The 13,802-nt window shown below is 37.1% G+C and overlaps 1 protein-coding gene across 1 annotated transcript; it reads left to right on the top strand.

The window, feature by feature from the left end:
* Positions 1-5,578: 5,578 nt before the first annotated feature.
* On the top strand, positions 5,579-9,256 carry LOC132055010 (uncharacterized). The gene is made up of 2 exons (XM_059446879.1): positions 5,579-6,561; positions 6,746-9,256. Exon 2 carries the CDS (start codon positions 6,830-6,832, stop codon positions 8,999-9,001), a length of 2,172 nt encoding a protein of 723 aa, XP_059302862.1. The 5' UTR covers positions 5,579-6,561; positions 6,746-6,829; the 3' UTR covers positions 9,002-9,256.
* The last annotated feature ends 4,546 nt before the right edge of the window (positions 9,257-13,802 follow it).

Raw genomic sequence — 13,802 nt, 5'->3', positions numbered from 1 at the left:
ATTCTTTTGTTTACATATTTATGGGCACGGCGGGGTCGCATCCCTCTATATGATATGACGTATTCTTCTTAGAGGCTCGTAGACATGTGTATATGGGTAGATGTGTTTGGCCTTGTGGGCCTATATTTTGGGATATTATTTTGTCAAGCCTCGTTGGCTTATGTACATTCATTTGGGCATAGTTTCTAATGTTGATATAAATGAATTGTCGCCCAATGATATTAGAATGATGATGAAAAGCATGATTTAGCCATGTGGCTCACCTAGACGGAATGTGAAAGTATGTTAAAAGGTGCCGGGTGGTTATGCCAAGTGGTGCCGTCATGTCTCTCGGTTGGGTCATGACACCATATAGGCGCGGTGTAACATCATCATCGTATACTCATCATTATGCATGCATAGAAACTTAAAGACAACTATACTTTATCGGGGTGACATAAGGTCGTAAACCCCCGATTCCATTATGGAGCATTCATAAGCATTCCCCTCGCCTTGAAGGAATTAGCATATAAGGTGAGTGTATACAATAAACAACATCAATGGATCATGGTTAACATCATTAGCTTTGTAGGAACATGATATCATGAACTCTAGAATCTTTAGACTTAAGCTCATCATTATCATGTTCATAATATCTCTTATCTTTAACTCATATGGCTATTCATGAACATAGACTCTTAGTTTTTCGGAATGTAGGAGATTCATGGAGAAGGAGGGAAAATCATGCCATAAGATTCATGTCTTAGAAAGAAAGGACTAGCCTCGCATACCTTTTTCGTTTAACTATTCTATCGCTTGCTCGTTCTCCTTCAATGCCCACGTTTCTACCTTCAAGAGAATTCGCATTAACATTAGCTAATCGATTATATAAACATGCTTACTAAAACTAGAGAAAATTGGGTAGCATTTCCTTTGTTTATACAACTTTCCTCATATCACATATCAACTCCCAATCATCCATAACAACATTCACGATATTATAGGCAACAATCATCATTCATCTGCATTATCCACATTTTACAATTTCACTTCAATTCCTCTATAATCATGGTCATAGTTCACTATTACGTTCTCTCAAATATAATGCTTATCCCATGTTCTAAATGTCATTCATAACATACTTACAATCATAACATATCAATATTCATGACTCATTCCAAACTACTTCTCAAAATGTCACTATTCTTACATTCATGGCCCATTTTCTATATTCTTCTACAATCCAAGTGTTTCAACTCTCAATACCTTAAACAACATGAAAATACCATAAAACTTACCTTAGATAGTGTAGGAATAAGCCTTGAATGGAAATACTCTTCTTGCACCAAAACCCTAGTTCACTTCCATTGGAATTCCTTGGCTTGAATGAACTTCAATGGGTTTCATATACTTAATTTTGTTGGTTTGATGAAGTTGATCATCAATTTCTCTTGGGTTCTTTTGGATGAAGAGTGGAGAGGATTCTAGAGGGTTCTTGAGGTGTGGAGTGAAAATGGAATGAAATAAATGAAATTGGGGGGTCCTTATATCAACTTAAAAATTAGACCCGACTCGGACATACGGACCAACATACGGTCCGTATATTTTATCTTGTGCGTATGTCCGGACCGTATGTACGGTCATTGAAGACCCTCATTACGGGCGAACATACGGCCGTACGTTTTATACGGCCAGTATGTTTGGCCGTATAATGCCCAGCTTTCCGAAGTTCATTCTCGTTGACTCGTTTGACCTCCAATCCTTATGAAACATTCTTGACACTTGTTTAACACCTCAATACCAATCTATGGGACATTATCACTCTTCTCCAAAACATCATTAAGCCATCATTATCTTGTCACTCGTAAATCTTACCCGACACACAACATATCCCTTGTTTTCCTTGACAACCTTCTTCCCTCACCTCAAATGTCTTTAAAATTTCGATTATGATCATCAAATGCTATTTCTTACTTATCAAAACATTGTATACGTCGTGCCCTTCGTTAGTCTATTCACTGTACGTTAACGGGAAATTTTCAAGGTGTAACAGTCTCATAATCAGTGCTCCCAGCATTATTATGTGCACATTGCCTGGGGTACCTAAGAAACATTAACTCCAGAGGGACGGATCTATATCCACATGTATAACAAGTTGCACTCAGGTTCTTAGACTCATCAACTCAATCTCATCTCTGGTGGGGACCGTAACTGCTAACACCCAAAAAGTGAACCACACTGACTTATCAACTTTACCACTAACACCAAGTCGCGAGTCACGGACTCATCAACTCAACTCATGAATAAATCACATATGCAAACGTTTAGGTATATATTCAGTGCATGATTAAACATACAAGAAAACAATGCCTATAACACTACCTTTAGCAGTAAAGTACGCTCAACTAATCATGCAACAGAAAAAAAAAACATAGAAAATAGGCATGCCAGGTCAAATACCCAACATGTCACCACGGTACCCACATAAGCGTTTGTCACCTTGTATAAACATTACCTCGTATACGTAGTGTATCACAAATTCCATGTAATTAGAAAAAAATTCTCTCATTGAAGTCAAAGCCTTAATATATCTAGGTCTGGAGCCCTCTAACCTCCTTGAATATCTTTTCCTTTTCTTAGAGCCTCCGAATACTCAATCTATTCAAAAGAATACTCTACGGAGTTAAACAACGATACCCGATTTGCAATATTAAATGAATTCAAAGTCAACGTCAGCCAAAAAGTCAAACTCAAGCCTTGGGTCAAAATCAAAACTTGATTATGTTTTCATGTTACCCATAATCTCCCGTATTCAAATGTAAATTCAAATCTCAATTTCGATATTAATTCGATAACAAAAACACCAAAATACCTTCTCTTCGATTTAGGTCCAAAACCCTCAAATTTCTACTTTGAATCCATGAGTTAGGCATTAAATCAAGTACATTATTGAATACAATCACTTAGATTAGGCGGGGAATCATTACCGTATCAAAATATTAATCTAATTGAAATCTCCTAATCCTGTAGCTTATCTCGTCCGAAATGGAGTTAGAATATAAAAAAAGCCCCTTATTTCAACCTTTTTATACTGCAGGGGTCCATCGCAAATGCGACCCGTGAGTACCAAAAGTGACGTCGCAAGTGCGGCATCACCATTGCATTTGTGAAGCTCCCCTAGAGATTGACTTGTCACAAAAGTGACACTCTGGTCGCAATTGCAGGTTCGCACATGCGATGCCTGGTATGCAAATGCAGCTGCGCCAGAAAAAAATTCCAATAGCTGAAATGAAATTCTTTGCCAAAAGTCCCCCGAACCCCTAAGGTCCCAACCCAAACCTCTCAAACAAGTTCCAAACAGTAATAATAACTCTTATCAAGCTCCCAAACATGAAAGTTAGCATTAAACCCATAATGAAGGATCAACTCTTTTCATCATCCCCACTTAAGCAAATGTTCATCCTTGAATCGGTGTAGAATTGTACCCGAGTTGTCAAATAATGGTGGATATCTGGTCTGCATGTCCTCCTTCCCTTCCCAAGGACCCTCCTCAATAGGATGATGCTTCTACTGTAATTTCACTGAAGCTATCTCCTTGGACCTAAGCTTTCGAATTTGCCCGTCCAAAATAGCCAAAGGCTCCTCCTCAAAGGTCAAATTCTGATCAAGCTGAACCGTATCCAACTGCAGACGTGAGACTTATCCTTATGGTACATTCGCAACATAGACATATGAAACACCGGATTAACACCTGTCAGGCCCGGTGGGCAAGGCAAGCTCACCGCTCCAATACACAGCGACACCTCAAACAAATCTATAAATCTCGGGCTCAACTTGCCTTTCTTCCCAAATTGCACAACACCCTTCACGGGTGAGACATTCAACAATACTCGCTCACTTTCAAAAAAAGAGAAATGTGTCATTCTTTTTGAGATACACTAAAAAGAAAAGTTTGTCTCATAAACTGAACTATGATAGTAGAACCAAATCTACTCTGGCTAGAACTTAAAACTCTTTGGTCATACTCAACCTATTAAAGCCCAAAAATTTGAATGGGCCAAAAACATGTGGGCCCACCCCAGCCCAATTTAAGCTTCAACCCCTTAAAAAAACCTACTCTCTAGATTGTTCCCCTTGGTTTGTTGAAATAGCACAAGGATCGTTTGTAAAATTTTTGGGGGAAATGAAATTTCAGAATTCTTCTTGAAATTTTCACTCTTTTTCCAATTCCCGCGATTCTCTTCCCTCCTTTTAATTTACTCACATTTGTCCTTAGTACTATAAGATTTGTTCCTTTTTGACAGTCAAAACTTTGGAAGCTCACTTTTCATCCATCTGGTATGCATATTTTCTTATGAACATATATTAATATATACTTTACTTAAACCTTATATTGTGCTTTTGATTTGTATGGGTTCTGAAATTTTAAGCTTTTGGGTTTAGAGTTTCAGACTATATAGGGTTTTTGCATCAATCTTAGTTTTATTTTGCTTGTCAGCAAATGCTCCATTTTTAGGGTTTAGTGTATGTTGATATACACATTCTGAAAAATTGTGGGGTTTTATCATATGCTTATATATTGTATTCTATGGACTTAGTTGTATCAGTATCCCATACTTTGACTAAATGAGTATTTTTGTGTTTATGCTTCACTTTGTTCAGATTTAGGTAAAATGTGAGATTCTATGTTTTATATATGTCAAGTTAAATTTTGCCTTTTGGGTCGAGCTCGTCGCAGATGGCTTGCCTAGTGCGGGTTATCTCTCCTGTGTGGTTTGCGGGTTATTGCACAGGAGCGGGGTTTACCCTGTGCGCACCTAAAAGGTAGCGGCTGCGGGTTCCCTGGTCATCAAGTTAAGTGTTTATGTATGATAGTAGCTTGAGAACTTGTGTAACAGCAAAATAAAATTAAAGCAAATTTTTGATTCTTGGTGATATTAGTGATAATAGCTCTAGTTTTTGTTAGATGCATACAAGCTACTATATGTGGATTAGTGGTCTCTTTTCATTTGAAGAAGTTGGTTGATCAGGCAGACAAATGTAACTTTAGGCAATTTGTAACTTTCTTTAAGAAAATTAAATCTATTTGCTCTATAGGAAATATTAGAGACTCCACAACAGTTGAATACTATAAAGGTGAAAGAAATTTTTGGACTTAAGAGTTGTCTCAGTACAGTATCCCGTACTTTGACTGAATGCGTATGTTATGTTCATGCTTAACTTTGTTCACATTTCGGTGAAATGTGAGTTTCTCTTTGTTATATATTATATATATATATATATATATATATATATATATATATGTATATATATATGTATATATACATTAAGTTAAATGTTCATTTGTGATAGCAGCTTTAGAACCTGTGACAGCAAAATAAAATTAAAGGAAATTTTACATTCTTGTTGATGTTAGAGTGATAATAGTTCTAGTTTTTGTTGCATAAAAGATACTATATGTTGGATTAATTTTGTCTTTTCATTGGGAGAACTTGTTTGAATAAATGTAATGTAACCTTCTTTAAGAAAATAAAATCTGATTGGTGTATAGGAAATATTTGAGACTTCCACAAACAGTTGATTATAAAGGTGAAAGAATGTTTTGGATGACAAAGGTGAGTGTAAACCGCAAATGTCGTGGGAGAGATGGTGAGTTTCAGTACTAATTTGGATTTTGGGAAGGTGTTTCCATGGGATCCATATGTCTCCATAGTTTGTGATTGAAGTTGTCATGAAGAAGAAGGCGAGCACTTGCAAAGGCAACTAGCAGTCAATGAAAATGAATTTATGTTAGGTGATAGTAGTATGTACCTGTTTGGCGTGGGAACTTTTGGTTACCAAATTACTACCTCTGTCCCAATTTATGTGAAGGGGTTCGGAGAACGATGGTCAAACCGTTTAATTTGACTATAAATTGGGGTATAGATTCTTCGTAGTTTTAATTTTTTAAAATAAAATAAAGATATTTAAAAATTACACGAAATGACGAAAAGTGCGACAAGTCAACATACATAACATTCAAATATTTAAAAAATGGTTTAAGCTGCTAACAAGGGGTTAAAAATCTGTTCTTCACTACAGTTTGATGCTAAGGTCCTAGCTCCATGCCCCTGAACTCTCTTTGTTCCTTGTTTTGCTAGTGAGTAGTGATGCTGCAAGTTTCCTGTCTTTGATATCTTGGGCTACGCATGGTACTCATATAATAGCTTTACCATTTATTGGAAGTTTAGGTTGTTCTTGTAAAATTTCCACTGTGCTTCATTTCCACTTGTTTTGTCATGATTGCTCTTTCTTCTAACTCTGGGTTGTATCTCTTGGAGTCCCTCCATTTATGGGATTGGTCACTGTGTGCCTATGACTTCATGGAATCAATTGAAATATTTGTTTACTGTTTTTTTTTTTTCATTTGCATTATCTCTTTTATTTGTTTTTAGTTTTTCTTTGTTGGGATAGAATGACAATCATCTATTTTTTGGTGCAGGATCCACTAAGCTTCTTCTAACTAAGCTTCTTCTCTTTCTGGGTTGTGTTGTCAACGATTTATTGCTTGGCTGCTCCAAAGCTTATAGGTTGTAACTGAAGGTGAAGTTCCTTTCTTTTTGTTTTAGGTGTGCATGATATCCCTTGGGCTCTTACTACATGACTAGTAATTAGTAAAAGCAATTTTTGATCTGCGTATTGTTGCAAAGAAGATATGAATTTTTCCTGTTAACTGTCTTGCTCAGGTGCAATAATTGTCATATATGTTCCTTTTTTATTGGGACAGGAATGCGGATTTGAGCATGACAAATATACGTTGGAGACTTGCGTATGCATGTATAGTGCATTAATATATTAATTGGGATTAGTGATGGAGTGCAACAAGGATGAAGCCCTAAGGGCTAAAGAGCTGGCTGAGAAGAAAATGCAGAGTAATGACTTTGGAGGGGCTCAAAAGGTTGCACTGAAAGCTGAACGGCTTTACCCTCAGTTAGAGAATATATCGCAGCTACTTGCTGTTTGTAATGTCCACTGTTCAGCTCAGAGAAGTACAGTGGGATCAGAAAAGGACTGGTATGGGATCCTCCAAATTGATATGATGGCTGACGAAGTGACTGTCAAGAAACAATACCGGCGACTTGCGCTCGTACTTCATCCTGACAAAAACAAGTTTCCAGGTGCAGAAGCAGCTTTCAAGCTAATTGGGGAAGCAAATATGGTGCTTTCTGATCCGACGAAAAGGGCTTTGTATGATAGTAAGTATAGGGTTTTATCTAAAGGTTCAGCAGTAAAGCAACCATCTTATCAGGTTAATCGAAATCCTCCGGCTAGACAAAATAATATTCCAAATGGTTATCCGAATAATATTCAGCAAACACGACCAACTTCATCAGCAGTTCCGGAAACATTCTGGACGGGATGCCCTTTTTGCAGTATTAGGTACCAGTACTACAGGAGTTTTGTGAACAGAGCTTTACGCTGCCAGAAATGCTCAAAGCCTTTTATTGCATATGATTTAGGTTCTCAAGGTGCACCTCAATGGAGTCGTCCTGGCGGTCAGGATGTGCCTCTTCGGCCAAACACGAGCCAGCCTTATCAGCAGAAAGAGGTTCCCACCTCAGCTGGGGGCCAAATGGGATCACAACGGGGTCCTAGTGGTAGAACACAACCAGAGGTACCAAGAGAAAAGACTGCTCAGGTATTTGAGGATTTAAAGGCGAGAGGGAAGGCAGAAAAGGGAATGGGTGGTACAAATGCTGGGGGCGCTGCTAAAAAGAACAGGAAAAGGAGTAAGAAGCAAACAGTTGAATCAAGTGATAGCATTGATACTTCCAGCAGCACCGAGCCTGAAACTGTGGACATTGAGTCTGGAGAAGGTTTTGGATTTGATAGTTCCCGCCCTAGGAGATCCTCTCGCCTACGCCGCCAGGATGTCTCCTATAATGAAGGTGCAAGTGATGACGAGAATGATTCCGCCAACCCTCTGAAGAAGGCACGGGCTGGAGATGATACTTCAAAGCACAAAGACAGTGATGGCTTAAAGGATGTCAAACCAACTGCTAATTCCAAGGCAAATGCTACTCAAAATGGAACAGCCCCTCCTAAGGCAAAATTGCAAGATGAAAATTCCAAATTTGATAAACAGGCTACTGGACCGGCAGAAGAAGTTGAAGTCGTTGATTCCTCTGATTCAGAATCTGATAGCGATGATTCTCCAGAGTTATATAACTGTCCTGATTCAGAGTTCAGTGATTTTGATAAGCAAAGGGAAGAGAGTTGCTTTGCTGTTGACCAAATCTGGGCTTGTTATGATACAGCTGATGGCATGCCAAGATTCTATTGTCAGATTAGGAAAGTTTTGTCTCCTGGATTTGAGCTACGGTTCACTTGGCTCGAGGCTAATCCAGATGATGAAGAAGACATGGACTGGGTAGAGGCAGAGTTGCCTGCTGGTTGTGGGAAATTTAAACGTGGGAGTTCTCAAAAGACTAATGATCGTCTTACATTCTCTCATCAAGTGCAGTGCGAAAAGGGTAAGAGAGGTGCATTCATTTTATATCCTAGGAAAGGGGAGACATGGGCTCTTTTTAAGGATTGGCATATCGGTTGGAGCTCCAACCCAGAAAAACATAGCGAGTACAAGTATGAAATTGTGGAGGTTCTTTCTGATTTCGTTAAGGATGTTGGTATAAAAGTGAACTATCTGGATAAAGTGAGTGGATTTGTTAGCGTTTTCCGGCCCACCAGCCAGACTATGGTTGGCTCATTTTTTGTAAAGCCAAATGAACTTTACAAGTTCTCTCATCGAATCCCATCATTCAGAATGACTGGAACTGAAAAAGAGTGTGTACCTGTGGGATCGTTTGAACTTGATCCTGCTTCTTTACCACTTAATCCAGATGACATTTGGTACCCTGGGAAACTGGAGAATGTGACAACACCTAACAAAGGAATGGATGCTACTGATGGAGGAGAGTCATCTAAGGTTCGCAGATCTCCCAGGGGTGTGAATATCTCCATGACTAGAAAATTGTCGACATGACAGATTCTTTTCTTCTGCTTTTCTTGCACAGTGAAGCTTTCATTCGGCTAGACTTGTGGATTTTGTCATAACTTAAGGGATACCAGTAGGATTAAGACAATAGTTGTCGCTGGCCTGAACGCTTTTTTGACTGCAGTATGTGTTCTCACAACTCTTATTGCTAGTGTATGTCCTTTGTGTAGTTTTTGCTGAATCAAAAGTATCTTCAGATCATTTCCTGAGGGATGGATTAAGGATATTTAATTTGAACAATAATGTCCTTTAAAGACATCATAGTTTTTACTATTCATCTCCTGCAAGGGAAACACAACTTGAGAAGTTTTTAGTCCCACTTATGTGCTTGATTAGAGGTTTTTGGTGTTTCATCTAAAAATTATTGTGACAATGAGAATTAAGGCCTTGAAAAGAACAGTTCAGTGTAAAGAAAACCTAAACACGGACAGGCCCTTCTTTTGGGGTGGTCTTTAAATTTTGCCCCTTATATTTATAATCTTTAGATTTTGTCCTAAATTTAAAATGGGTTAGGGTTTGAATTTCATTCAATCAAAAATTTAAAAAAATTAGCGGAGACTGACTTAAATTTATATGCTTCCCTATGTTCGCGAATTTTAGTTATGTTTACCCAAAAGTCTGTTGATGGGGTCAGATTTTGCTTTGAGGCATATATATATATATATATATATATATATATATATATATATATATATTATTTTCAAAGTAAGCTTTTAGTTATGTCTTAACTAAAAGTGTGACTCATAAGACAAAACTAAAAGTATGCCCATACGGAGGAACGTTTTCTTAAGGAATAATTAAAGTTATGCCAGATCCAGCATAATTATAAATTGCGCCTTATAAGGTAAAGTTTATGCCTTAACTAAAAGTACGCTATCATAAGGCGCATAACTAAAAGTATCTTCGTAAAGGCGGAATTTTTCAAGAAAATAACTAAAAGTTTGCCTTATAAGGTAAAATCTATGTCTTAAGGAAAAGTTATGTTATGGGCATCTTTTTTTTATCTGTAACGAAAGTCCGCTTTATAAGACATAATTAGAAAAAGACTTTTAGTTAAGGCTTAACTAAAAATCATCCATAAATATCTGGGACGACATACACATTGAGAATAATTAAAGTTATGGGACTCGGTATACTTATGCCAAGTACGTCCATAAGGCATGAGTATGCCGGGTCCGGCATAACTTTGGTTATTCCTTAACAAGGGCTCAAACCTTGCGTTGCGATTTTTTTTTTTAAATTTATGCTTGAGCAGGAGCTCGAGCCCAGAACCTCATGATTTTTGCGCTAAAGCTCAGGGTTGCAACGCGAAGGGCAAAAATTAAAGACCAGTAATATGGGGAGCAAAATTTAAAGATCACAAATATGATGAGCAAAATTTAAAGACCACCCCAAAGGAAGGGCAATCCGCTCAAAAAAATGAACACGGACGTCGATCTCCTAGCTCTTGGGGGATGGGGCAAAAAATGAAACAATTTTACTTTTGTTATTGGATATGCATAGAACAAGGTGTAGGCTCAAAGTTGAGGCAGACCAAGATATAGAACAAGGTGTAGGCAGACCAAGATATAGAACAAGGTGTTTTCTTGTTATGTTTCGCTTCTCCAGAATAATTGCAACTTATACTAGCATATTTCATATAGTTTTTAAACATTTAAATTTTAATATTAAAATATTAAATTAATCTATTTTAATTTGATTTCGAAAATTAGTCGAATTGACTTTTGAGAAACGAAACGTCCGACAAAAAGTGAACGGCTGGAGTATATGTTGATTGTGGTCTGTGGACCATCTTACCGTGAATATTTAACTACAATTGACCAGTGACTCAAATTGGTTGGCAGGATTATATATGCAGGGCTAAAAAGTGCAGTCACCTTTTTCTGGTCAGGTTACGGAGCTGCTTGATAGTTCACAAATTATTTTCACAGTATTGAATACTGTCACTTGTTTCTTTCTGCCATTAATTTGTCTTGAACGAGTCAGGAAGTGGCAATATTCAAACTACAACACACTATGGATTATGAAGTCAGATAGTTGATATATCAAGATTAGTGTAGAGTTTTGAGATAGTCTAGAAATTTGAAATTCCACATTCCGCTGAATTTATATCATTGATGATTGAATATTTGTTAGGCTCGTCTATTGGTAGAGAAAAGGCCCAAAATCGTCCTTTAACGTTTAGACCAACACTCAAAATAGTCCCTATCCTATTGGGTAAAGCACTAACAGTCCTCCTTGTTTTCAAAATTAGTACTTTCCCAGTACAAAGTTGAAAGAACCGTTAAAACCTAACGAACAAACTAACGTTATCCAATCATCTCATGCTCTGACTCATGAGCCAAAAAAATTCCTATAAAAAGCACAAAAAAAAGTGGATGAAGCAGATAAAGAGCTCCCTTCCTTGGCTAGATCACCAGGCTTACTTCCATATTCACATCAAATATTTCACAATTGGTAGTTGCCGTTAATTAAGATACCATAAGAAACAATCAAGAAAGAATATGGTAAAATCTAAGCTCAGACGCTTCAATGTCCAATTTATGATAATGCATCATATATATATATATATATATATATATATATATATATATATATATATATATATCTAAAAGTGGGAAGCTAACAACAAAAGTTAGATTACGATAATACCCTTTAAATGTTGAATGACCAATCTGCCCTCACTTAAACACCATTAATGTATGAAACATGAATTTAAATTCAACAAATGATTTCAGAAAATAGACTACATCAGCCGAATAGTTGTACAGTAAATGATTGAGGAGTTTATTGCAGTAAATGTGGGTAATGAAGAGTCTATCAAAGGCATTCACCTTCAGTTTTAAATGAATAAGTTCTATTACACTAAATTGGACACAAACGTAAGAACTCTTACGTCTTCCACTATTATTGACTTTTAATTCTTACCCTTGTAGCTTCCACCACTAAAACTACCAACTTTTTCACATGCTTTTCTGTTTATAAAATCTATATACAAGTAAATGTAAAGAACTCATTTCTTCAACGTTATTGCTTTTTTTCCTTTCATTTCACCAAAACTTTAATTGTTTGGTTCTTTTCCTCTTCCTCTTTAAGTCTCTATTTAAAGTTTTTAATTAGTCAAGAAACTAATAAAGTTTCAGAAGAATTTTAAGGGTCAAGCCAATCTTCTTGATAGTTATATTATATATTTAACAGAATTCATTGAAGGTATGATAGTCAACTTTCTTTCTAATTTATTTTTTGACGTCTTCTTCTTGAAATTCTTTCGATGGTGCTTTTGTGTCTTAGCTGTCAAACTGATTTTGTATTCAATGTCTTTTTTCTCGCTACTCAAATTGATATCTTTGTTCTTGGTCCTCCAAATATGTGAGTTTGGGTGCATTAGTTCATCTCCCGTTACTAGCAGTTATTTTATAGAATTTTCCTTAAATTGACATAGAATTTGAAACCAATGAGTTAGCTCCTTACTTGATGATGTTGATGTTGATGTTGATGTTGGATTGAATTCTTTGAATGAATTCCTTACTCAAGTATTCTTCATTTATTTATTTTTGGTATTTTTTCGCTCTCATATTTTCGATCTAGGTATTATTGCAGATTTTGGAAAAACCAAATTGATGGACTTAGGACTGATATATAGATAGATATCTTCATTTTAAAAAAAAATATATGTTTATGTATTAATATGGAGTTTATTGTTTAAATAATTCTGATTGGACAGAAATGTAATTATTTGCAAGACAATTATTTTTACTTTGTCGACAAATTATAAAATAATTTGTAGCTTGCACAGTTACAGCTTTGCCTTTTGAATGTAGGAGATGAAGTGTAGAATTTAATTTCAAATTAATGGTTCGATTTGACATTTAAGATGTTCTTTGACAATTTGTGGCATGGGTCATTGTCACGATCCAACTCCGTGAAAGTAGCGATACGTCCACAGTTGAATATTTTCATACGTGCCTTAACCTAAATTAGCAAAATATTACAAATAAAGCGAGAAATAATAATTTGACAAGGACAAGTGGGCATGCGCACGAAGGCGATAAGAAAATCATGAAAACATAGATAAACTCTAAACGTACGCAAATCTCACGAAGCATATACGAGAACCCACACCACGTATCTACTGAGACCTCTACGTAACAAAACATAATCATATGACGGGACGGGGCCCCGCCGCCCCGAGAATAAATACGTACATATGCGGCGAGAAAATCTTATACCAAAATACGGGCTCGGACAAAGGAGCACTTCAACGGTCTGCGAGAAAACCTAGGCGGGCGGATCGGCCAAACCAAACGTCTGCGGCCTGCGTGGCACGAAACGCGCCCCCGAAGAAAGGGGTCGGTACGGAAAATGTCTTGAATATGTAAAAGCGAGAGACTGTAATAAATAAAACTAAAATCAGAACAGAATATACGGAAACGAACGAGATGCATAGGTAGTCAGAAATGCATATCAGAAATCATAAGTAATGCATGCAGAAAACATATGCCAAAACCGGCCCCGCTATGGGACTCGGTGAACAGAACAGAGGCGCCCCCTTCTCCGGCGCCATAACACATCATACTTCGGAGAGGAATATCTCGAAACAAATCATAACATACCAAATGGCCATACCGAACATAATCGACGGATATCGGCATAAGCGTACATGGCACATCATACACGCGTAACCCATGCACGTATATACTCGCCCCTCACACCGGAGCACGGCGAACAATGCGAGAGAAATACGCTTGAGAACATATCACAGCCGGAGCTCGGTGTGGGAAACATTGAG

This window comes from Lycium ferocissimum, chromosome 1 (genome assembly GCF_029784015.1).
Source record: "Lycium ferocissimum isolate CSIRO_LF1 chromosome 1, AGI_CSIRO_Lferr_CH_V1, whole genome shotgun sequence".
Lineage (NCBI taxonomy): Eukaryota > Viridiplantae > Streptophyta > Magnoliopsida > Solanales > Solanaceae > Lycium > Lycium ferocissimum.
Note: the sequence above shows the minus strand (reverse complement) of the source record. Positions and strands in the feature narration are given on the sequence as shown.

Coding starts and splice junctions, on each gene's coding strand:
- LOC132055010 (XM_059446879.1), top strand. CDS start 6,830: ATGGAGTGCAACAAGGATGAAGCCCTAAGGGCTAAAGAGCTGGCTGAG.